The sequence below is a fragment of the Phoenix dactylifera genome, unplaced genomic scaffold, assembly GCF_009389715.1.
Source record: "Phoenix dactylifera cultivar Barhee BC4 unplaced genomic scaffold, palm_55x_up_171113_PBpolish2nd_filt_p 001505F, whole genome shotgun sequence".
NCBI classification, from domain to species: Eukaryota; Viridiplantae; Streptophyta; class Magnoliopsida; order Arecales; family Arecaceae; genus Phoenix; species Phoenix dactylifera.
Genome location: NW_024068815.1, coordinates 66,096 through 92,917, shown reverse-complemented (window position 1 = coordinate 92,917; position 26,822 = coordinate 66,096). Strand labels below are relative to the sequence as shown.

General features: G+C 39.2%; 1 protein-coding gene across 1 annotated transcript; it reads right to left on the bottom strand.

The window, feature by feature from the left end:
* Window positions 1-1,467: 1,467 nt before the first annotated feature.
* Window positions 1,468-26,822, bottom strand: LOC120108706 (PH, RCC1 and FYVE domains-containing protein 1-like). The gene is made up of 7 exons (XM_039122394.1): window positions 26,357-26,822; window positions 25,573-25,659; window positions 11,041-11,130; window positions 10,854-10,940; window positions 10,504-10,698; window positions 8,245-10,344; window positions 1,468-1,521 (listed from the first exon to the last, which is right to left on the bottom strand). Exons 1-7 carry the CDS (start codon window positions 26,405-26,407, stop codon window positions 1,468-1,470), a joined length of 2,664 nt encoding a protein of 887 aa, XP_038978322.1. The 5' UTR covers window positions 26,408-26,822.

Here is a 26,822-nt window from a genome sequence, read left to right as displayed (position 1 = left end):
AGGGCTCCTTAGATGGGTAGGCTTAATTTGTAATATAATATATGGCACAACCAGCCAGAGGCGGAGCTAGAGCCATTATTGATGTAGAGAGAGTCAAGAAGTTCGTTAAATGTTGAGTAGTGAGTTTTTCCTAATTTCTTTTTATCCCTATTCCCTAAAAATCTGCACTTGTTCTCATCCATTTCTCCATTACTCTCAACTACCCCTAGAGAATTCTGACGTGGGACCTCAGTGGTTAACTCAAATTGTGAACTCAAGAATTCCAGAGTACTTAATTGTCTCAAGTACAGTCAGGAAATAATATTTTCCAAGGAATGAAAAACATAATTAGCATTGCTTAATGCCGAGTGTAAACTAGATGTCGCTACATGATGTTGCTATGTTGCATGTTGCATGTTGCAGTATAACATTACGCTCCCAATTTCTTGCTACATGACCTATCTGATGACATACTCAAAATTTTAGAATCTGGGATAATTTAAAGAAAGTACAAGAATAATATCTTGCAAACAAAAGAATACAAAAAGTCTGATAAACATTAAAAGATAGAGGAACAGAGAGAAAAAAATTATGCAAGTTCTTTTTTCTGCGTGCGCATGTGTGCATGACTCCTTTCTATCCTATAAAATCAGTTCAGGATACTGTGGACTTTAATATTCACTTTATCAAGAAAAAAGAATGTGAAAACTGTTTCCCTCTTTTATAAAGCCAGACAAGGAACTAAGAATCATATGTAAATGTAAATGATAAATAATACTAATACATAATGGAGCTTTACGGTAATACATATACTTAGCACTTCAGAAGATTATAACTACAGAGACTAAAGAGATTTATTCATTGCATTTCTTTGTTTCATATGTTGTAACCTTCAAAGACCCAACAAAGTTCTACTTGACATAAAAATGTGTCAGATAGTTATGACTACAACTACGGATTTTTCCCCTCCAGACTGCTTTTTGATATATTTCAAAGATCTAGGTAATTCGTCTTGACTAGTCAATGGACTTAATTCCATTTTACAGAGGCATACTTTATTTCTACAAATTGTTTATGCTTCCTCTCAATGGAATATGGTTGTAACCACGAAGGTAGAATTTTTGCACTAGTACTAGTTCATATTATGAAGGGTTTTAGCAAGAGACAAGCAAGAGCTGACTCTGTATGTTCCAAACAGGGAAAATCATTCTGATACATCCATATCAACTTTATAAAGGTTTGGTCAAGCAGTTCTGCAAGTGGAAATGCAACTGTTCGTATTAAATACATCCTTTGTTGCGAACTATCCTGTACAAAATCCTTTCCTCTCAAACAGTTCTAGTAACGAGCAATCATGCAGTGAACACAGTTTGTTAAGAAATTATATGCCTCGCACCTGATTTGTCAGAACTTTAATTACATCTTTTGCTGCTTTGCATTTGCAGCTTCATCCCTTGCAAGTGACCAAGTTTCCTCGATTTACATTTATTAATGTTGGAGCTTCCGACTTCTACTTTGACATTGGTGTGTAAGGAACATTGCCTGTATCAAGAGCATGAAGAAGTTAAATCAAAAGGTATTCATCTTTCACATACGTTAAAAAATATGCATCTAACTGATAAATAGTTTAACTGATGCAAAGTGCAAGAGAACAGACTCCAAATATAAGGGTTGGAAAGTGAACTTATAAATTATCAATTTAATATTCAGTTTTTCAAATCTTAATTATCAAGGGCGCTTGCATAAACTTATTGGTCATTGCTATTAGTTCTTTATAGTTTTGATGCAGGCTGAAAGCGATGCAAGGATGGTCCAGACTAGAAGTCTGAACAAAAGGGAATAAGATAATCGCAGGAATCATTCATCGAGGAAATGGACACCACTCAACATTGTTAAGTTGTAGAATCACTCACACAACTATAACAATCCAAGACCTTACACAACAAGCCAGCTAAGAAAGTACTATTTGGGTTCCCTACCCCTATACGAGTACCAACGATCTATCTAGTAGATAGATGATATGGGGCAACACACACTTGCACGGGTCTTTTCACACACCCCCATTTAAGCCTCATGGTCCTCACCAAGTCAAGGGGTCCAAATCCAAGCACAAATATTGCCATCCTAGATGGGCAAATTGCTACAATATACCCTATCCATATGGGCTATTGGCCAGGTCACCCTGATACCATTTATAACAATCCAGGACCTCACCCAAAAAGACTAGCTAAAGTGTTATTTGGGTTTCTTGGCCCTACACAAGTAGCTAGAATTTACCCAGTGCATAACCGATGTAGGACTAAACAGACAACCTGCATGAGTCCTCACAATGACCAAGCTAGCCACTGGATTTATTGGAGTAAACTTCACTCCAGAAGCAAGATTACTTTGCTGAGAGTAATTTGCAAGAATAGTTATAGGCTGCTGCACTATTAATTGTTGTTTATCTTATTAATCTAATGCTTTTTTTCTGTTCTATCAGGTGTATCTCCAAGTGAGCAGTTATTTTCTTCCCCACCCTTTTATGACCATTTTCATGTTTTTTTAGTTGTACTTGTTTAGTTTTTTTACCACCATTAGTAATCACCTTTGATCTACTATTTGTATATTTCTTGGTTACAATTCTGATCCAATTGCAAGGCACTTTTACTCTCCCGTGATATGATTTTATTTGAACATCTACCTTATTAGCCTAAACCACCCTCGATGATACCATGTGTCCTTTAACTATTGTTGGTTCATCTTTCTTAGATCTATTCTCTTCTCTTTCTAAGAATTCAATCCTTTTCCCACAGATGAGGGCACTACACCTGCTCATACCCCAAACTATACCCCTCAAATCCTCGCTGTAGGTAACAATGATGTAGCTCCAAATCCAACTTAGGCTCCTCTAGTTATACCGCTGGGTTATGCACCTGCTCCCTTAAAACATTATTATCCTACTTAGGTATGTCAACTAAAGCAATTTTTTGGCTGCATTGCCTCTCATTCTTCTCTAGAGTATCATACTTTTCTTGCAGCCATTCATCGTCACCGGGTACATGCAACATAACACCAAGCCACTAGCCTTCCTGAAGTGGCAGGATCCTAAATCAGAGGAGCTTGCAGCATCGCAGCATCTTCATACTTGGCAACTTGTGCCCTTGCCTCTTGGGGAACTGCCAATTAGTCAAAAATATGTTATAAAATTAAGACTTGTTCTGATGGCTCTGTTAAGCATTATAAGCTTTGCCTAGTTGCTTGAGGCTTTATTCAAGAGCATGGTTGCCCATAGCTGAGATGACATCAATGTGTGCTCTTATAGCAGCTATTGCTGAAGTTCATGGATGGGCCTATCTAATAACTTGATATAACAAATTTATTAAGGTACACCGCTCTTCGGTACCGGGCTCCATACCAGTGACAGGAAGTATGCTCGATACGGAGGCCGGTTCGGCGTATCGAGTGTCAATACGCCCTTTATACCTATACCGGTACCGAATCGGTATGATATGGTATGTACCACTCGGTTCAATAAGGTATGATGGTGATCTTTAGGAGGAAGTGCCTATGCAGCCACCATCAAGTCTTCCTCATCCTCTTGGTCATATTTCTTTGCTTCATCATGCCATGGTCGCAAACAAAGCTTCTTGTGTTTGATTTGAGAAATTTAAAGCTACTAATTTGGCTATTGGTTTCTTTTTTCATAATAACCATAACCATGCCATGTTTATACCAACCTAAACACCATGGAAGACCATTCTTCTATTTTATGTTGATAGCATGATTATTTCTGGCAATGTCTATAGTGTTGTTTCTAGGTATTTTATCTGTCCGGTACCAATACAATACAATATGGAACCATACTATACCGACACTCAATAAGTAGATGCTTATTAATTCAGTACTAATACAACATTTTTTGCTTTTCTTGCTTTTTAAAATTTTTTTTGAAGATTATTTTAAGATTTATGGATTTTTAGATTGTGATTTTAAGGGTATTTTAATATTATTTTATGTTACATTAATCCCGAGAGACCCTATGACTACTTATTGGATCCAATTTTAATATTAAACATAGCAATAGACATTTTTAATCTTGAAAATACATACATCAACTTGATTTAAATTAAAAAATACATATTGACAACTAGTGCCTCATGGAGTGTCTATGCCGCTCATAGATGTCAAGATTTTATTCATTATCGAGACCTTGGATACGACTCCAATGCACATACTATACCTACCCCTACTTCCAATAATCTAAGCCTCTTTGAAAACCACCCTGATACTAATCCTCTTTCTGTTACTGGATTGGCCATCCCACTCGCATCTAAGGAAAGATCGCAGCAATGAAATCTAGCTCGTAATCTAGCTACAACTATGAGGGCAGTAGTAACTCGAATATGATATCTCAAAAAGAGGATATTTATACAAGTCATACCCTATTTGTGCACAACAGGATCTCATATACAATGAGGATACAAATATGTACAGGGACTCAATTGTAGAAATGTCATATCATGAACCACTTCGAGGAGCCCATCTCCTACATGTTATCATATACTCCTATGTCTTATGACATACACCATGGTCTGTATCCTGCATGGTAGGGTGAATTGTGATTGTCCATGAATCATCGCTCGAACTATCACTAGTATCATCACCCCATTGTGAAATGATTTGGGAAACCGTTCATTCGAGGGCTCGATGGTCTCCTCTCTTCAACAAATCTATAGCTTTCTTTTCTTTTCTTTCCTTACTGCTATGAGAAATTGCATTCTTTCACTGGCTATCCCTGTGTGTCTAGCTTTGTTGGGTGACTCGACTAGACCCACCACCCTGACTAGCCCTATTTTCCTGACCAGACTAGGTACCATGGTGACCTCTTCTTAGCATCTCCATATCATATCTCTAGATGGATGTCTCAGGAATAGAGCTTTGCATTCACAATCTGCTCCCCCCTAGCCTCTATGGTTGCTCTGCTACTGGGCATCGCCTGATTTATAAGTGTGGCATGTGAGGCTCTGCCCATTGCTTTTCATTCATCCCAACCTCTTTTGCCCCATGATACTAGCTGGTCAAAGAGGTGACGTTAGCTCATTAAGCTCTAACTGCCGCTTCTAGCCCTCAAGCTAACCAACCATGGGATCCTCATCATCATATACAAAATCACTATGAAGTGGATCATCATATTTCATCCCTCTTGGATGCTCCTCAATTTGAGACGTAGATTGTATTGGATGTATACCAAGTCATTTAGTCTCTTCTGTATTAGGCGGTTGCTCTACTTTCTATGCATTAAGGAGAAGGTTGACGGGTTGCGCTCACAATCACTAAATGAGACCATTTGTGAGAGGATCAAAAACATTTTAGCGTTGGTGTCAAAAATACCCGGATTCATATTGTCTATGCATTCCACAATTGGCCTCTCACCAAAGCTGTTGAAGTCCTTTATAACAACTTTAGTCTATGAAGCACACACAATATATAGCATTATATATCTTCTTTAATTGGTAAGGTATTCTTCCTATTTCCCATTATTTAACTTCCCTCCTCCAAACATCTAGTAATAATGACTACATCAAGCTCCATCTTGTAGATGATATTGCACTTGGCAGTCAATGATTCTTCATCCATATCCATTCCTAGGACACTATATTGAAACTTTGGATGGAGGTAGTAGGTTGCCAAGACATCAATCTTCCTACTTGGAAAACAAAAAATTGCACGATTCTATTTTATAAGAAAAAACAATTATTAAGAAATGCACTTGGTTTGCATGCAAGATGCAACTTCCTACTCATTTGGTAATCCCACCTCTCCTCAATGATATCAATATCTCATCAACATACTTTAGATCCATTTGCCTAATCTCAGCCTTGGCAATCAGCATCATATGATACAAGATACCCATTTGGAAGTACTTCTTGCTATTTATGGCCCTACTCGATACAATAGTGCATATACCTTCACTACGCTCTCAGTCCACTTCAAGAACTGCTGGCTTGTCGTTAACCCGTCCACATTACTCCCTATTGTGCCACTAGGGGCATATCTACTCTCTTTCCATGACACTCATGCATACTTGACATAGGCCTTCCTTCTTCTCAATAAGGTTGTCAAGTGAAATATAATGGGTAACAAACCAGGTGACTATTGGTCTCAGTATATTATCCTTGGTGTGCTTCCTCATCAAAGCCAACACCTAGATGTGGTCATATATGAAATTTGTGATGGTTTGGGCTGTCTCTACCACTTGCTTTACCCTATGGAACCTGCCAGTATCCATCAACATCAAGTCTACATAGTAGGCAGCATAAGGGGTCTAGAAAATGTATGGCCTCCTGATCGTCAAAATATCCTTAGCAACATTTGTATCGTAGTTCATTACCATAACCACCTGCATGATATGCTGCTTTCCTATCTGATCAATTACCTGCTCAAGCTTAAGATGTACCGGACATCGTGCACCTTGTAAGCATTAACTTAGGAAAGCATATCTTCTCATCACCATACATCAAAACATTGATAATGTTTCACCTATTAAGCCTTGTCCAACCACCACATATCAATGTCACACCATAAGTGTCCCACTTGCTCTAGCATGATGCTATCCATCTCTCTATAGCTCTTATCTATTATCATTAAGTAGCTTGCCATAGATATCCTTTGGTCCAGAAAAATTGACACCCTGATTAACTCTTTGTATGCAGCTGATAGTAGAATGGTAGTAGGTGGTGCCTACAATATTTGCAGGGGTGTGCTTGAAATAGAACCACAAAACAATAGCTTTCTAGGTTTCCTTTTTCCAATCCTTGAGAAGCATAGAATCAGTCCTTGCTGCTTTGAGTCTTTGCTGGGAAAGGCACATGTATCCAAGTTATGGATGGTGGCCCCTATTGGTGTATTTCTAGACTTCTTTCCCTTCTTGCTGGTGAAGGTCCCAAATATAAGTGCTATCCAATTGCCATCTTTACCGACCTCTCTCATTCATTGGCTCCTCTTGTAGCCTAGACTTGTCATAGCAAACCCAGAACCAAACCTTCCCTCATACTATATGGGACTCAAATTACACTGTGACTCACAACCTCCTCCCTCTGTCACTGATCATTTAAACTATCTTGTATGGTAGCATGCCTACATGTTATCTATATCTAATGGCTCCTAGTTTTGTGGATCCCTAGATTAATATCATGGTGGCTCAACTATCCGACAATCAACCTCTACTTTGTTTCCCTGCACTTTTTCTTGCTCTCTCAAAGTTAAAAAAAACTTTTTCGCCAACTATCAAGCCTCTTCTGGACATTCTTTACATGCAGTTACATCGGTGTAACCACCAACCAAATGCTACTTCAATATTGTCACCAATATTTGTCGTACCGGCCGTTACTGATGCATACCGGCTACACTGTATCGGACCAATACCAAACCTGTATGCGATACAAGAGACCGGTTCGGCGTACCGACGTAGTAATAGGATGGCATGGGATCCAGTACTGAGATGGAGAACCTTAATCATCACCTCTCCCCCTCTACTCCTCACCGCATCACTTGCACCTCTAATGGTCCTGGCTTAAAATCATAATACTATACACCCACCCTATGTCAATATACTTCTTCCGTCTTGAGTCCATTTCTACAAGTTTGATGCACTTCTATCCTATTCTTTGTCCAACTTTTATCTTTCTATATATGCACTACTATTTACTTGAAACAAATGTGTAACAAACTCATTTGTCTTCCCATCCCAATATCAACATTTTTCATCACCGGATAAATTTAGTCACTTCAAGAGTTTCACAATTCAAGCTCTAGGAATAGCACATAATTCATGCAGAGTAAAAGGGATGAGGAATAAAAAAATGATAACAGGTATATATAGATAAGTTAAAGAGGCCAGCCAATCAAACACCTATGCCAATATTTTTTGTTTAGTGCATTGATGCCTTTTTTGTTTGGATGCAAGATGTATAGCTATGTAAAAATGTGAGATAAGGACCAAAGTCAGACTTTAATAACAATTCCAGATCACTGACGCATGAAAAGAATGCAATTCCAAGCCCAAAAAATGCTTTACTTTGCTCACCCTTCATAACAAGATGGATATGAACTGCAAGAATTTGCGTTAAAATTTACATACAACACGACAAATCATGAATATAAGCAATGGTCCATTACTATAAGAGTAGGATTGTAACTTTTTTGTAAAAGGATTAGCAAAAGCAATGGTCCCTTACTATAAGAGTAGGAATGTAACTTTTTTAAAAAGGATTGGCAATTTACCTCAGTTTGAAGTCGCTGCACTTCTTCTTTTAGTGTCTTCTCTATTTTATTTATATCTTGCTTCAAGTTGGTAGTATTGTGAGTTATAGATTTTGATGCAAATGAGTGATATTGTGCACGAACATGAGAAACATCAGAAAGTTCTTGGGACATTGGGAAAGACATTAAAGATTTTTCTCTAGCTTGTTCACTGAACTGCAGCGGGCATGGAACCATTCCCCACCTCTCAGTTTTGCCTTGGCATGGTAGATATGAATCTTGATAACTTTGCTCACCCACTTGCATAGGTACTATTTTTCCATCAGCTAGTGTAATTTCCTCGGGTGCTGATGGTTTAGGATAAAACATGCTTACTCCATGAAAGAATTTGTCTTGTGTTCTTATTTTCTGGTCTGAGTATAGCTTATGCATCATCTGTAGTGGTCTTGGACTTGCAACTCCCTTACTTAATCCGGGATCTATAAGCTTTTTCAGCTGAGCAAAGCATGGATCACAAACACGGCATTTCTTGTTTTTATTTGGTGCCAGAGCTGCATTTATAGCCTTCTTGCTGCTACAGGAATGGCAGAATACAAGGCCACAATTATAGCAATTATGCTTCTTTCTTGTAAATCCAAAAATCATTCTGCATCCAGTGCAGATGGATTGGTCCTTGCTTGAGATTGATTTATGTAAACAGATTGCTGCAGTAAAATTTGATCCACAGGCCACACTTTGTACATTTCTATTTTCCAGGGCCTCTAGAAGAGCTGGAGAGCTTCTGTCTTTAGTGTCACCTAACCCAAGTTGTCCACTTGCACCCTTTCCCCAAGTATACACTTTTCCTTTTGTTGTCAACACTGCCACATGAAAAGAACCTGAAGAGATCTCCTTAACAAACTCACTTTTAAGTAATCCTTCAACAGTTGCAATTGATACATCCTCCGCCTGAGGATTTCCCAATTGTCCATTTACTGCACTTCCCATGGTAAAAACTATGCCAGTAACTGTGAGTGCAACAGTTAGAGCTGTTCCACAAGAAACTTGAACAAAATCACAATCCACAAGTGATGCAACACATGTGGGTAGAAGCTTCCTCTCCTTATCTGCATGACCCAGTCTCCCCTTGTCACTGTCACCCCACGTAAAAAGTTTGCCACCAGGAGTATTGCTCTTGTAGTTACCTATTATGATTTCCACAACTGCAGCTGTATGCCATGGTCCACATGCAACAGACTTTACTCTTAATCCTTTTAGAGACTCGACTGACTTTGGTTGAGAAACACTTTGAAGATTTCCATGTCCAAGAACTCCAAAGGTTCCTTCCCCATACGTGAATAATTGTCCAGAAGAGGATACAATAGCTGTGTGCCACTCACCACAAGCAACCCTTGATATACATATACCATCTAAAGGACCAGCTATTCTATGAGGAAACCACTGGCTTCTGCTGCTTCTGTCACCTGAAAGCCCAAAGCCATGATCGTTATCACCCCACACATAGAGTTCACCTGACCTTGTTAATGCATATGTGTGTTGTCCTCCACAGGCAACTGTCTGTACATGCACATTACTGAGAGATTCAATAACTTTGGGATAATTCGCATCCATATTGACCTTGTGACCCAGTCTCCCCCCATTTTCCTCACCCCAACAGAAAACTTCGCCCTGTTTAGTAACCAGTGCAGCATGCCTTTCTCCACAAGAAATATTTTGCACATCAAGCATCCTGGTGGAGTCCAATAACTTCGGAAGTAAAGCATTAACATTTGAACGATCTGTGTCCAAACTACCGCCTAATATCCCTCCTAAACCTTCTCCCCACATGAACACATCCTTCAAGGAATCAGTCTTATCTACTATAGGAAACACATGGTCAGATGAGCTGATTTTAGAAGTCAAAACCACTCTTGGTTCCTTAACAAAGTTAGAATTGCTAATATCTCTGAAACTGTCTGATACAGTAAAGGGTATATGGGGTAGCATTCTATCCCAATGTGGTTGCACATCTGATAAGGTTCTTTTCTTTGGAGAATAAAATACATCTGAAGAACTTAACACACTATCGGAAAAATACCTCTCTAGTAGTGACTGAGAAGGGCTCCCATATAAACTGTGCACCTTCAGAAGAAAATTAATCAATGGAATATTGTCAGCTTAAATTTATCAAAATGAGATTAAGAAGTTCATGGAGTGAAGGAAAAATACTGTATTCAAAGACTGCAAATACAGCATAGGCACCTTCAACAGTATAATAGAAAGCTGTACTGCACTACTAACCTTTGAGAATTTCACTGAGTCCTGTAAAAATCCTAGTTTATGTTTTGTTCGGACATGGCCAATGGGGCTATTGACACAGCTATATGCCCCTCTGCTATTTCTTAGGTTAGCCAAAGTTCTTGGATGATGAGAAGCCGAAACCAAGGCCTTCAATCCAAGAAACCAAGATTCAGCTTGCTCCTTGTCTTTGCAAATCTAAGATAAAAGACGAAGCAAACAAGCAAGTTCAGAAAACAATAAAAATAATAAGTATTTGAAGGACGAAAAGAAAATTTACTTAAGAAATGGGATGCAATTAGATTAGCACTTAAACAGACAAAAGTCAATAAAGAACTCCAGGGCGACAGTACCAAGTCAAGAGAGCGTTCACCATTTTGATAGATTAGTGAAAATGACCGAGTCTCTTTCTCTGGCTGACAATGGCGCAGAAAATTTACCTGCAGGATCATATAGTTTGTAAATGTAAAATTGCAATTCAGTATTAATAGATAAACACCAGGATTTTGATTAAGCTTTTCAACTTAAAGTATTACATACTGTCTGCTGTCCAAGAACAACCTTGGACACAGCAATTAACTTCAAGTGTTTTTCCTTCTCTCCTGAGTACCAGATTAAAATTTTCTCATCCTGAAAGTCAAAAGACAATATTTTTTGTTAACAAAATGTTTTAGACAGATTACCTAAAACAAATTTTCTTCTACAAGTATTGTTGAACAAAGACATGAAAATTAATTAAAATCTATGAAACATTTGTTGCTCATGATGTTCCTGGCATGTACTTCAAATGGTTATATTTATGGTACTACGCAACAATAAATTATCTTTCGTAAAAGGAGAACTTTTTATGCATGTTCACATCATGTTATGGAAGTATGCAACTCAAAGTAGCACCTTCTCAGATTCCAGGAATGCATTGCATTTAGATCTAACATAAATGATACTTCTTCAAAAAAGTCAGTTCTCTTCCAGGCATTGCTCTGTCCTAAAGGATACCTCCATTTGATTACTTTTTAGTTTTTATAATTAGATTTCTTCAAGAACAGTGTCTTTCATCAATGATCCCTTCCTATTAACCAATATCTTTAGTTTCTTCCCTCAGCATCAAATATGATAGGCCAAAACAAGCCTCTATTACTTATCACTATAACTCACTGCATTAGAAGCATTACTGTTACTCACTCCTGACTCCCCAAATGATACCAAAACTTCTGCCTCAGGTCAAAGGACAACGAAACCATCTTACCACATAGACATTCAGCTAAGTTGTTAATAAAACCCTTAAGAAAAACCCATGGTACATAAACATTGTAAAAAGTTTCTAGTCGGCTAAGAATTCTGCTGAGACGAAAGATGTGTTTCTTCAACAATAACAAAAAAAAAAAAGAAACTTCATGGGGCCTAGATTTGTCGGAATGGACTGAAACTTGATGTTCCAGAAGACAGCTCTATGTAGACCTACGCATAATATCAGCGAGATCTGCTTGCGGATGGAAGGGCAAGGGTTTCAATCTCACAAATATTTTATGGATCAAACTTTGCAGCTGCAGACATTTTTGTCTAATCTTACCATATACCTGGCCTGAGGTTTTGAAATGCAATTCAGTCTTCAAAATATATTAGCTGACAACAGTCTGATGTGAACCCTAAATTGGAACTCAGAATGTCTTTTGTTGAAAAGCATTTTTATGATTTATTTCCTCATTATAAAGCCATGTCCATTTTTAACTAGGTCAAATTTAGCTTCCCTACTTGGAACCTCCAACGACACCAGACATGCATGTGAATATTGAAGAATAACCTTGCCATATATAATATAGTCATATTAGCTATCGTTAGATATGTTTAGGGTTCTCAATTAACTTGGTTCAAACTTCAAAGCACTAATCTCATTTCTAGGGCTCCATATAGACTGGCTCCAATTGAGTTGAAGGATCTGAAGGAGCAATTGTAGGATTGTTAAAGGCTTTATCGGACCTAGTGTTTCTCCTTAGAGTGCTCCCATATTATTTGTGAAAAAGAAAGATGGGAGGTTCCAAGTATGTATTGATCAGGAGCTAAACAAAGCAACAATATAGAACAAGTACCATTAGCGAACTATTTGATCAGTTACAAGGAGCGCAAGTCTTCTCAACAATCGATCTTCGCTCTCACAACCACCAGCTAAAAATTAAAGCTAAGGATGTGCCCAAGACAGTCTTCAGAACAAGGTCCGGGCATTATGAATTCCTAGTAATGTCGTTTAGGTTGACAAATGCTTCTGCAGCTTTCATGGATCTAATAAATAGGATGTTCAAAACAAGGTTTACCGCATCAGTTAGTACCATACCATACTGGGCATACCATACCGTATCAATACCAAATTAATATACAGCCTCATACCATACCGACACTCAGTACGCCTCACCATCTCGTACCATACAGTCTACCAACACTAATAAGATAGTATCGATACGGGGTCCAGTACCGAGACGGCGAACCTTGGTTCAAACCTTTCTTGGATTAATTCATGGCAGTGTTCATTGATGACATATTGGTGTATCCTGAGGGTCAAAAGAGCATAAAGAGCATTTAAGCATAAAGCTGCAAACTCTTAGAGAGAATACTCTATGCTAAGCTAGAAAAAAAATGCAAGTTGTAGTTGAAGTATTACATTTCTTGGGCATTGGACTCTTAAGAATGGCATCTCTATAGACCCAAAGAAAGTAAATGCAATGGCTAAGTGAAGTCGGTCTACTAATGTGTCTGAGGTGTGCAGCTTCTAAAGTTGGCTGGATCTTACTTGATTTTTTTGAGGGGTTCTCTCACATTGCGATGTCCATGTCCTGCCTAACCTAGAAGTGAATTAAGTTCAAGTGGATAGAAGAATGCAAGCAGATCTTTTAAAAGTTGAAGAAGCGATTGGTGACAGCCCTGGTTCTGATCATTCCATCTAGGACAGGATGTTTCACCAATTTTATACATCTCAAAAAAATTATGTTGTGTTTTGATGGAGAATGGAAAGGTAGTAGAATTACCCCACTCAAAACTTGGAACTAGCAGTTGTGGTTTTTGCTCTAAAAATATAGAGGCACTATGCGTATGGGAAGCCCTATAAGATCTTCACAAATTATAAGAGTTGAAACATATGTTACTTGGAAGGAGCTAAACCATCTAGGACAGGATGTTTCACCATTTTTATACATCTCAAAAAAATTTATGTTGTGTTTTGATGGAGAATGGAAAGGTAGTAGAATTACCCCACTCAAGACTTGGAACTAGCAGTTGTGGTTTTTGCTCTAAAAATATAGAGGCACTATGTGTATGCGAAGCCCTATAAGATCTTCACAAATTATAAGAGTTGAAACATATCTTACTTGGAAGGAGCTAAACCTAAGACAGAGTAGAGCTATTAATGGATTATGATCTGAACTATCAATTATCACCCGAGGAAGGCAAATGCTACGTCATATGCTTTGAGCAAAAAATCTTTGTATAGTTTGGTAGATCTAATCACTTCATAGAAGAATGTTTAGGGAGATTGGAGAGGTTGGGATTTAGGTATAATTGCACAATCTTGATTCCCAGCTTACTATTCATAAGGTGCAGCTCACTTTGATTGAGAGCATGAAGCCATCTCAAAGAGAAAATCCAAAACTGCAGAAGATAAGAGGAATAAAATCCGATGCCCTATCAGAATTTGGAGTACATAAGGATGGTTCCCAAAGGTTTGGTAAAAGATTTTGGGTCCGTAAAATTGCATAGTTGAAGAAAAATATTCTAAAGGAGGCCCACAACTCTGCTTACACCATACATAGGAGGCACCAAGAAGTACAAAGATTTGAGAGATAATTTTTAGTGGACTAGTGATGCAGGAGCAGCAGGGGTCGACTCTTTGCTTTCAAGAGTCGACTAATGTGTAGCAGGGGTCGACTCTTTACTTTCAAGAGTCGACTCATGTGTAACGAGGGTCGACTCATTGCTTTCAAGAGTCGACTCATGTGTTTAGTGAGTCATCCTTTGATCCTGGCAGTATGACAGAGTTAGTTTTGAATTAATTCTGGGAACAATATATGGTTAATCAGCTAGCATGCCATATACCATTGGAAAGCTCTACTCCTCTAGTTTCCAACGCACTTGATCTCGTGCCATTTGAAGATCCCTAGAGAAAGTTATGGCATTTTTACTACTGTATGTCTGGACTAGCAGCTTCTAGCGAAGTGCATTTAAGTTGGTCTTTTTCCAGCACATAGTTTCATTTTCCTAAGTGTCTTTTGGTATTTCTAAATATTGGAACTTGTAACTAGACTCTCATCAATGTATTTTAGCACTGTTTTTTGTCTTACCTATGCTTGGAGGAATGTTCCAAGATAGCATATAAAGCTGGTACATGAATGAAATGAGAAGAAGAGTTGTTATTTTCAAAATTCCTTTCCAGCAAGCCTTTCTTGCTTTTGTGAGTTGAGTGGCATCCTCCTCCCAATCAAGCGTGTGGCTTGGTCGAATCGAGTGGCATCTGCGATTAGTAGCGTTAAGTGGCATCCGCTACCCCTGGTTGAGTGGCATTCCAGGATTATCTTTTTCTTAGTTGAATCCTTTTGGTTTGGCCAAGACTTGCAGGTTTCAGCCTGCATCAAATTGGTATCAGAACAGATTTTCGTGTTGTGGTGTCCTTTATTTCAAAATTATTTGATCTTCTTCGTATCCTTAGGTCCTCTACAATGCCTCCACGGCGTCAAAGGAATCCTCCACGACGTCAAAGGGATACGGAGCGTGATGAAGTGCAAGCTGAACTTGCTGCATTACGAGAATCGAATCAAGCACTGACAGACATGGTAAATAAACTCTATCAGCGGATGCAAGATTCACCCACTCGAAGCCATAAAAGTCAAGAAAGTGAACACAATATCTTCTTCAACAACCACAGCCAAAATGACCATTCATCTTCTTCCAATTTTGTTCCAGAACCTGGTGTTGCTGATCAATGGTCCATGGAACGCTTGACCCGTGCTTTCGAGAATACTGATCGAAGCATCCAAGTTCAAGTGCAAGACTTTGATGGCAAACTTGATGCTGATGGCTATTGTGACTGGATAGCATCCTTAGAAGCTTTCTTTGATTGGAAATTTCTTACAGATGAGAGAAATGTGCAGTTTGTGGCTACGAAGCTGAAGGGTCATGCTCTAATCTGGTGGCAACAATATCAGCGTAGCAGAGATCGAAGAGGAATCCCAAGAGTTAATACCTAGGCTGAGATGAAATTGAAGCTTGATGAGAATTTTTTTCCCTTGGATTATTCTCAAACTCTCTACCAAAAGTTCCATTAGTTGCATTAGCGTGTGGAGCAATCTGTTGGTGATTATACATAGCAATTCTAGAAGCTTATGAGTCGTGTGAACTTACAAGAATCTGATAATCAATTGGTGGCCAGATATGTGAGTGGACTGAAATATAATCTCAAAGGCGAGCTGATGATGCATTCACTTCATTCTTTGGAGGAAGCATATCAAAAGGCATTGAAGGCAGAAGAGAAAATAAAATGGAGTTCATACCAAAAGGGTGAAAGCTCAAAAGGGGTGAAAGAGAAGGGTAAGAAGTTGGCTCCTACCTCTGAAAAACAAACCCAACATCAGGGTGGAGGGAGTAAGGAGAGTGGGAAGTTTCATTCATCTTCCAACAAATGTTTTCGGTGTGGTAAATCTGGATATAGGTCCTATGAATGTCCAAAGAAGAAAGCTGAATTGCATCTTGTGGAAGAAGAAGATGAAGAGCCAATTTATGATGAAGAACCAGAGGCTAATCTTAATGAAGAATATTGTGAAGGTGATTGTGATGCAGAAAGTCTTGTAATCCGGCAAGTGCTGAATGTTCAAGAGACTGATAAATGGCTGAGGCCTAATATTTTTCGAACCTATTTCTTTCTTATGGAAAGAAGTGCATCTTGATGATTGATTCAGAAAGTTGTGAGAACATGGTGTTAAAAGTAATGATAGAAAAGCTGAAGCTTTCTTGTGAACACCATCCAAAGCCTTACAAGATTTTCTGGTTCAAAAAGGATGGAGAAATCATGGTGACTCAGAGATGCAAAGTTAATTTGTTGTTGACAAGTATGAAGATGAAATTTATTTTGATGTGTTGCCCATGGATGCCTGTCATTTGCTTCTTGGCAGACCATGGCAGTTTGATAGGAATGCTTATCATGATGGGAGGAAGAACACTTACACTATTATCCACAACAAAGTGAAGTACGTTTTGACATTCCAAATAGTGTGCATTCTTCGAACCAAATCAGCTTATTATCTTACACGGAATTTGAAGAGTCATACAAAAAAGATGGTATTGTTTATGCTCTGGTTGCTGCAGAAAAAAGTGAAGAATTTGAAACAGAAGTTCCGGACGAAGTTCGAGACTTATTGGATAGATTCAAAGGCTTAGCTCCTGCTGACCTTCCCGCTGGTTTACCACCACTTCGAGATATTCAGCATCAAATTGATTTCATTCCAGGTGCTATTCTTCCTAATCTGCCTCATTATAGAATGTCTCCTAATGAGCATGCTGAATTACAAAGGCAAATCATTGATTTATTGCAAAAGGAATTGATTAGAGAATCACTTAGTCCTTGTGCTGTCCCTGCCCTTTTAACTCCTGAGAAAGATAAAACATGGAGAATGTGTGTTGATAGTAGAGCTATAAACAAGATTACAATCAAGTATAGATTTTTCATCCCTTGACTTGATATGCTGGATGAGTTGGCTGGTGCAAAGGTGTTTTCTAAGATTGATTTACGGAGTGGTTATCACCAAATCTGAATTAAAAAAGGTGATGAGTGGAAAACAACCTTTAAAACCAAAGATGGTTTGTATGAGTGGCTGGTTATGCCATTTGGATTATCAAATGCCTCCAGCACTTTTATGAGGCTTATGACCCAAGTTTTGAAGAACTTCATTATGTTGTGATGTATTTTGATGACATCCTAGCTTACAGCAAGGATAGTGTACAGCATGTGAATCACCTATCTAATGTTTTCAAAGTGCTCCTTGAAAACCAGTTGTATGTGAATATGAAGAAGTGCTCTTTTATGACTAATCAAGTTGTATTTCTAGGCTATGTTGTTAGTGCTGATGGCATGAAGATGGATGACGAGAAGGTAAAGGCTATTCTTGATTAGCCTACGCCTAGAAGTCTCACTGACGTGAGAAGTTTTCATGGTTTGGCATCATTCTACAGGAGATTCATCCGGTACTTCAGTACCATTGCTGCCCCAATGATGGATGTTCTAAAGAAGAAGGAATTTCAATGGACCAATGAGGCTGAAAGAAGTTTCCAAGAGTTGAAGTCCAAACTTGTTGAAGCACTGGTCCTAGCACTACCAGATTTCTCTAAGCCATTCCAAGTGGAGTGTGATGCTTCCAAAGTTGGCATAAGAACTGTTCTCTTGCCAGGAGGAAGATCTGTTGCTTATTTCAGTGAAAAATTCAGTAATGCAAAGCTGAAATATTCAACCTATGATAAAGAGCTATATGTAATTGTTCAAGCTTTGCGGCATTGGGAACATTATCTTATTGGTGTTGAATTTGTGCTCTATTCCGACCATGAAGCTTTGAGATTCTTGAAGGGCCAAAAAAAGCTGAATTCTCGCCATGCTGGTTGGGTATCATACCTTGAGAAGTTTTCTTTTGTACACCATAAAGGTGGTTCATCAAACAAAGTTGCTGATGCTTTGAGTCGACGGCATAGTTTGTTGGCAACACTCTCTTATGAAATTACTGGCTTTGATCTCTTACCAAATTATTATGTTGCAGATCCATTCTTTAAAAGGGTGTTGCAGAATTTGAATAATGACAAGAGTAAAGACTATTTGCTGATCAATGGCTATTTATTCAAAGGCAATCAACTTTGTTTGCCAGAGGGATCTTGGAGATTATTTGTTATTGCAGAATTACATGCTGGCGGACTTGGTGGACATTTTGGAAGGGACAAGACTGAAGCTCTTGTGAAGCTGTGATACTTTTGGCCTACCCTGAAGCGTGATATTTCTCGGTTTGTGCAAAATTGTCTTGTATGCCAAAAGGCCAAAGTGGAAGTCCAAAATACTGGTTACTATCAGCCCTTACCAATCCCTAATGCTCCCTGGGAAGACTTATCAATAGACTTTGTTCTTGGTTTGCCTAGAACACAGCATGGGTTTGATTGCATTTTTGTGGTGGTAGATCGATTCTCCAAGATGTCTCACTTTATACCATGTAAGAGCTCAACTGATGCATTTCACATAGCTACTTTATTTTTCAGAGAAATTGTTCATCTACATGGTGTTTCAAAGTCCATAACTTCAGATCGTGATGTAAAGTTTGTTGGTCACTTCTGGAGGATGCTGTGGAAACTTTTGAAAACTTGATTGCAATTCTCCAGTGCTTACCATCCACAGACCGACGGACAAACTGAAGTAGTAAATAGATCATTGGGGAACTTACAAAGAAGCTTAGTGGGAGAGCACCCAAAGAAGTGGAAATTTGTCATTCCTCAAGCTGAATTTGCTTATAATAGTTCAGCCAGTCGATCAACGAAGAAGCCTCCATTCAAAGTTGTTTATGGCAGAAATCCAAGTCATGTTCTTGATCTCTTGCCACTACCAAATCAAACAAGAGTGAGTATGGAAGCTGAAGAGTTTGCTGATCACATAAAGGAGGTCCATAAACAAGTTCGACATCAGCTGCAGCATTCTACTCAAATGTACAAGTCACAAGCTGATGTTCAACGAAGGAAGTTAGAGTCCAAGGAAGGAGATTTGGTCATGGTATATTTGAGAAAGGAAAGATTTCTTACAAGTACTTATAATAAGTTGAAACAGAGAAAGTTTGGACCTTGTCGGATTCTGAAGAAGTTGGGTCCAATGCCTACCGAATTGAAATGCCTGAAGGATTTTCAATCAATCCTACCTTCAATATATGTGATCTTTATCCTTATTATGGAGATGAGGAGAAGATTGTGTTTCAACCAAAAGACTTCGAGTCCCGCCTCTCTAATCCTCTGCGTGAGTCTGTTGATGTTCTGGATGTACGTTCTATCACGACTCGGCATGGCACTTATACACAATACTTGGTCCATTGGCAAGGAAAGCCACATTCCGAGGATGCATGGATTTCAAGTAAGGAGCTCAAGAAACTAGATCATCTGCTTTGGGAAGACTTGAATTCCAACTCGAAGGCGAGTTCTTTTCAAGCTGGGGAGAATGATGCAGGAGCAGCAGGAGTCGACTCTTTGCTTTCAAGAGTCGACTCATGTGTAGCAGGGGTCGACTCTTTACTTTCAAGAGTCGACTCATGTATAATGGGGGTCGACTCATTGCTTTCAAGAGTCGGCTCGTGTTTAGTGAGTCATCTTTTGATCCTGGCAGCATGACAGAGTTAGTTTTGAATTAATTCTGGAAACAATATATGGTTAATCAGGTAGCATGCCATATACCATTGGAAAGCTCTACTCTAGTTTCCAACGCACTTGATCTCATGCCATTTGAAGATCCCTAGAGAAAGTTATGGCATTTTTATTACTGCACGTCTGGACTAGCAGCTTCCAGCGAAATGCATTTAAGTTGGTCTTTTTCCAACACATAGTTTCATTTCCCCAAGTGTCTTTTGGTATTTCTAAATATTGGAACTTGTAACTAGACTCTCATCAATGTGTTTTAGCACTGTTTTGTCTTACCTATGCTTGGAGGGATGTTCCAAGATAGCATATAAAGCTGGTACATGAATGAAATGAGAAGAAGAGTTGTTATTTTCAGAATTTCTTTCCAGCAAGCCTTTCTTGCTTTTGTGAGTTGAGTCGCATCCTCCTCCCAATCAAGCATGTGGCTTGGTCGCATCGAGTGGCATCTGCGATTAGTAGCGTCGAGTGGCATCCGCTACCCCTGGTTGAGTGACATCCCAGGATTATCTTTTCCTTGGTTGAATCCTTTTGGTTTGGCCAAGACTTGCAGGTTTCAGCCTGCATCAACTAGTATGACGAGAGAGATAGCTCAGTGTGTCGCACAGCAGGTGAAAGCCAAGCATCAAAGACCTACAAGGCTGTTGCAGTCTCTTCTCATCTATCAGTAGAAATGGAAGTACATTACCATAGATTTGTGACTAGTCTATGCAAAATCCCTACACGTAATGATGTTGTTTGGGTGATTATTGATCAACTGACAAAATTGGTATAATTTTTACCTTCTAGACTTAGTCTTTCCCTATAGAGACCGGTAAACTTGGACATTAAGTAGATTGTGAGGGTACATGCAGTCCCAGTAACTATTGTATCGAATAGGAAGATTTGTATCTCAGTTCTAGAAGAGCCTACACAAACTTATAGAAACTAAATTAAATTTTAGCACAGCTTTCCACCCATAAATTGATGGATAGTTTGAAGAGACCATTCAAATTCTGTCTTAGATTTGGGAGGTGCATCAAACAATCTAGTCGAGTTTGCCTACACTAATAGCTACCAAGCGAGCATTTAAATGGCTTTTTTGAGATATTGTATAGCCAAAAGTGTAGGTCCCCCATTTGTTAGGATGATTTTGGCAAGAGAAAACTGTTAGGCCCTAAAACAATGCAGCAAAATGTAAAAAAGGTTCAGCTAATCAGGGAGCAGCTTCATAGAGCACAGAGCAAGTAGAAAAGCTATATAGATAATAAAAGGAGCGCGCTATAATTCCAAGAAGGGTATTATATTTTCTTGAAGGTGTCTCCTACTATTGGCATGACAAAGTTTGCAATATGCGGCAAACTAAATCCCAGATATGTGGATCCATTCAAAATTCTAGAAAGAGCGGGAGAAATTGCATACCAATTAGCATTACCACGTGCCCTTTCTAAATTACACAATGTTTTTCATGTATCAATGTTGATAAAGTATGTGCCAGACCCTAGCCATGTAGTGGAGTTTGAGCCATTACAATTTCGTGAGGAACTGACCAATGAAAAGTATCCGATTTGGATTATGGATAGAAAAGAGCAAGTCTTGAGATGCTGCACCAGTCCTTATAGATGCAATGGAGTAATCACACTGAGAGAATGGCTACTTGGAAACTTGAGGATGAGATGAGAGCTAAGTATCCTCGGCTTTTTGAAGGCCCAGTTATGACAATTTTGTAGTTAAATTTTTTTTTAAGAGAGATGTGAGGGTTTGTCCAATTGGACTAGCCTAGTTGAATCGACCCAGCCTTAACGGCTGGGCGGGTCCGAAGATGCTGCCTGAAAAGAGGAGGCGTGCATGATTTTGCAGCCAAAAAGGGGGTTGTTGTGGAGTTGTCATTGTAAATGGGGAAGGGTGTGGAACCGTTGCTAGATAAGGGACGTGTGCACAGTCCGCCCAGAACCCTCACTTGGATCACCAGTGAGGGCAGGGCATGCATGTCCTCTACTCTGTTTCTCTTATTTTCCCTCCTTCCTTCCCTAGTTTGCAATCGATGCAGCTGTTTCTCTCTCTCTCCAACTCTCGATCCCCTCCTTCCTACCGATGTCCTCATCAGCATCCACCTATCAATCGAAGAAATGCCCACTCTCCTTTGTGCCTACTATCTTCTTCTTACCCTCTCATGTTTCACCATCACTACATCTCATCTCTCTTTTTCCCAAGTCCTCGACGGTCTACCATGCTACCACTAGGTTGACACCTCTTCTTCTCTAGTTCCCCTATCAATCGATGCTTGAAGCCCTCGATAACTTCTCACACACCCTGGAGCCACTTCCTTTCTTGCCAATCTCCTCCTCGTCCCCCTCTTCATCTTACTAGCTCCATCGTCTTCGACTCCCTGCTATCCAGGTCTCCTTGCTTTTCAACATCACACCTATGTACTCACCGGAATCTCCCCAAGTTTCACCATTTAATCAGATGCTTGAACCCCAAACCCTTCCCATCATCTTCTTCTTCCCCGATTTCACAACCCCTGCCTTCATCTCCTCTATTTCTTCCTTTTTCCCCTCCAACTTCACCCTACATTGCCTATTGCTGGCCAATCCCCACCAAATCTCTCCCTCCCTTCGCTAGATCTTGCCTTTGGCAACCCTTGCTGTGCTGCCTATACTTAGATCAGGCTTCTCCTCTAGATCCAACCAACTGCCACTAGGATTTGGCTGGTTTTCGCCACCGTGCACTGCCACCCAGCCAGCCTTATCCATCCTCCTCTCTCTCGTGTTTTCCCCACGGTTGCCCCCTATGCAACAAACCCTTCTTGCCTCTATCCGAGCACTTCTAGGGCCCTCTATTTTGCCACCAATCAGTGATGCCCCAACACCCTGACCACCCTCCAGTTCCATCACAGACTACCCTCTTCCATGCACTCTTTCATCCCTTATCTTACGATAGATCTCCACCCCAAATCGCAAATTTCCACTCCTCTGTTACCATCTCCTCTATTTCCTCCTTTAATTTAGCAAGTTTGATTTTGTGTAAGAGCACGACCACCCAGATAAGAAGATGATTAGCATGGGGTCCTATGCTTTAGTCCCCTAATTGGGGTAAAACCCTAGCCTCATGCTCCTTAATGTAGGACATGTAGCTGGATTAGGGTTAGGTTAGGGAAAACCTAGGGTTAGAATAAGTTTCGAAAACCAAAAAAAATGAGATTAGAAATTTGGAAAAATTAGTAAATGATTAATTAAATTTAGTTATGCTTGTGGGGTGGTTAATCATAGTCGAGTTGGTTCTCCGATTTTACAAGGATAATTAGTTTTTATAATTATACTAAATATTAATATTATTTTAATTGGATATGTTATGTTGAAATCACCACTTATCCTAAAAGCTTAAGCTTATAGGATGAGGTAGATTTATTTATATATTTTATATTTTCTTACACTCCTCCTCATATGTGGGCCGGACTTTCCTTTAATGGGCGAGCCCAACATGTGAAATTTTTAATAATGGGGTTAAAGAGTGTGGAGACAGGGTTCGAACTCAGGACCTCTGCTCTGATACCATGTTGAAATCACCACTCATCCTATAAGCTTACCACTGTTAGGACCGTAGGCGCTGCCATCTCACTAAAATCCGCAGGTGATAGTGAAGGCTTAACCATGGTCTTTAACCCGACCATCCCAAGCGCCCCTCCGGCGTTCGATTGCGACTTGGCCCACACCGGCCTCCACCAACAATCCCCCCGCAAGCGAGCCCTGCTGACTTAGCCCACACCGGCCTCCGCCAACAATTGCCCCTCTCCAGCAAGGGAGTTTTTTTTTTTTTAATCGCTTATCCTGGGAATCGAACCCGTGCCGCTAGCTCTGATACCATGTTGAAATCACCACTTTTCCTAAAAGCTTAAGGATTTTTAGGAAAAGTGGTGATTTCAACTTGGTATCAGAGCAGAGGTCCTGAGTTCGAACCCTGTCTCCGCACTCTTTAACCCCATTATTAAAAATTTCACATGTTGGGCTCGCCCATTAAAGAAAAATCCGGCCCACATGTGAGAGGGAGTGTAAGAAAATATAAAATATATAAATAAATCTACCTCATCCTATCAGCTTAAGCTTTTAGGAAAAGTGATGATTTCAACATGTTAGGTGTATTTTTGAATTGATTGGCATACCTTGTTTGGGTTTTGCTATCAGTAGAGATAAGTATCCCCTTCCATGCTTGCTTGTACAGCGTAATTTCTGATATGTGCATGTGTATCATAGTACGGATGTACTTGATTGTGCATGTAATATGATAATATTTTTGCACTTTAATATTGTGAATATGATGGGTGATTTTAATTAATAAATGAATTAATGAAGCTTGCATAACTGGATGATTCAGTAAGATGCATTCAAATTAGCCATGTTTATTGCTGCACTATTACGGGCTAGAAACGTGACAATAGTTAGTGCAAAGTCGAAGATAACTTAATCTATCTAGTATGCACTCTTGAAACAAATGAATGGATGTGGGCTCTGGGTTAGCCATGTTAATAAAGTTCACCTCTTCACAGGCAGGAACATCATTGTGGTCCATCTTGTCATGGGCAGAGATGTGATACTACGGTTCGCCTTGTCACAGGTAGGAATATGATACTATGGATTACCTCAACACAAGCTAAAGCGTGACACTATCAGTTGCCCATCACAGGCGGGAAACATGATCATGGCGAGACTAGAGCCAAAAAATAACTTACATTACTTATGATGTACAATCAGGATGTTTGCCAAATCTGTCCCCTGTCAAAATGTCATGAAATGTAAAACAAATTGATTGCTTTGAACCACTGAAGGACAAAATTCTTATTTTGGTTGTGCAGGACATATTGATATACATTGTGCCCTATTGAATAATGGATACGAAAAAAATTATTAACTATCTTAATAATAACATTCTATTATTATATTTGTTGTGGAAAAATTGCTATTAACTTTTATTTAGTTAATATATTTATTTGTGTAAAGGCGTTCTTATTGAGCTATTTGCTCATGCCATTTGGTTACCTTTCTTTTCAAAGTCACACTACACTTAGTACTTGGCCATGGTTTCAGGTCCGAGTGAGAGTAGAATAGTTAGAGTGTCTCAGATGCCAATTAAGTGTTTGAAATTTGTAGCCGATTAACTCTTATTATCTATTAATGGTGGAATTATTTTATCTTGTTTTGAAATGTTGATCACATTTCATATCCTGGTATTGTAAGATTTAATTCAAGTCCATAGGCCTTGCATATTCCCTGCAATCATACTTTAACAAAGATATGGCTATGTCATATTCCAGCTCAAATGGTGGGGTTGGGACGCGACAAAATAAATATAAATATTTATAAATATAAATAATTACTAAAATAACATATATCATTCATGCATTTATTCATTTTTTTAGCATATTGAGCCGAATCAGCAGGCTATGCGGATCCAAAGCTTGGCTCATTGATCTATCAAGCTCAGGTTCCGCACAGAATGGCAAGAATCTGTAGCCCAACCGAAAACCAATGAAGCTATCATATTCTTTCTGGCTACAATAAACTATTCATGTCGCGATCTTTTGCAGTCACTCCAAAAGGAATTCAGAGAACTCAAATCTTAATTTGAACATGCATCTCTGCAAGAAAATCAATCTTTTGGGAAATAATGGCATACAGTGTCAGAAGCACTTACTGTGGATAGCCTGAAAGGACAGAATTTTGGCTTTCCTCTCCTTCCACACTTCAGAAGATGCGCACCCTTCTTCAAAGCAAGGATGCCCTTTGCAAGATATGAAAAGTTCAGTTTATTATTATGTAATAGCAAAAACAATCAAGAATATGTGCAGGAAAGAAACTTAATAATAAATGTGCAAGATCAAAAAGTTTCATTAAGACTGCAAATCAGCTGCAAAGTATAGATACCCAACAAAATTTCACTCTGGATATATGTTCATCAAACAATCTGCAATGTATGGCAAAGATACAACTAACTCGTGGAAGAGAAAATAGGGAGTGAAGACTGCAAGCCAAAGAGTATCATAACATCAAATGCTATACTATTTGCAGAGCACCTCAAAACTAGCAGTAGGGAAGAGTAGTCCCCACCACCATTAGCCTGTGCAATAATAAAATAGAACTGAAAGACCAACAAAACCTCATTATTTAAGTCATAAAAAAGAAGAGCTCGACCCACGAACATAAAGAAGTGGTCTTCTCCACATGGATATAGAACCAGCTTGCTCCGTTCCCGAATTTTTGGAACTCGCAATCAAATAAAAACCTGGTTACTTAAAATCACCTACCAAAAATAGCAAGCACATCTGCCAAATTTAACGCATTCCACATCACAAACTCTCACCGAAAGTGGAAATTATTGCAAGAACAGGAAAGCAGGAGAGCAACCAAAAAGGAAAAACGGATGGAAACAAAATGAGCATCATTTAGAACTGATAACAAGCTCGTATCAAAGCCCAGACCTGCTCGATTCCTCGGTCTGAGGGGGTCCTTCTTGCAAAATTTTCAGCCATTTTCCTCCAAACCGCCTAGCCTGAATTCTCATGGAACAAGCAAATAACAAGAAGAGAGAGGAGAGGAGGACAAAAAAAAAGCAAAAGTAAAAGGAGGAGCAATACAGAGACTGTGTCAAGAAGAAGTTGAAATTTTCACCAAAAAAGGAAACAGGGATGCGCTAAAGAAGCTCTGCAGGCAGAGGAGAAGAAGCAATGGGGTCACAAGAATAGTATAAAATAGAATTCTTTTCTCCTCTCTGAAGAAAAGCTGAGGGTGAGAGGATTCTGAGCTCTGATAGAAGCAGCAGTACCATCCCTCTTTCTCTTTTTACTGTCTCCATCCGCTTTCTTTTGTATCACTCCAAAACCACACCGGTGAGACATCCATCCCGGCGTCTATCAGACCAGACTTCCCCACTTCTGGACTACCATC

Excerpts from the sequence above, each read along its gene's own strand:
- LOC120108706 (XM_039122394.1), bottom strand. The coding sequence starts at position 26,407 with ATGGCTGAAAATTTTGCAAGAAGGACCCCCTCAGACCGAGGAATCGAG. Across the intron at positions 11,131-25,572 it reads GTCCTTTCAGGCTATCCACA|GATGAGAAAATTTTAATCTG; the intron begins GTAAGTGCTTCT and ends TTTGACTTTCAG. Across the intron at positions 10,345-10,503 it reads ACTCAGTGAAATTCTCAAAG|GTGCACAGTTTATATGGGAG; the intron begins GTTAGTAGTGCA and ends TTTCTTCTGAAG.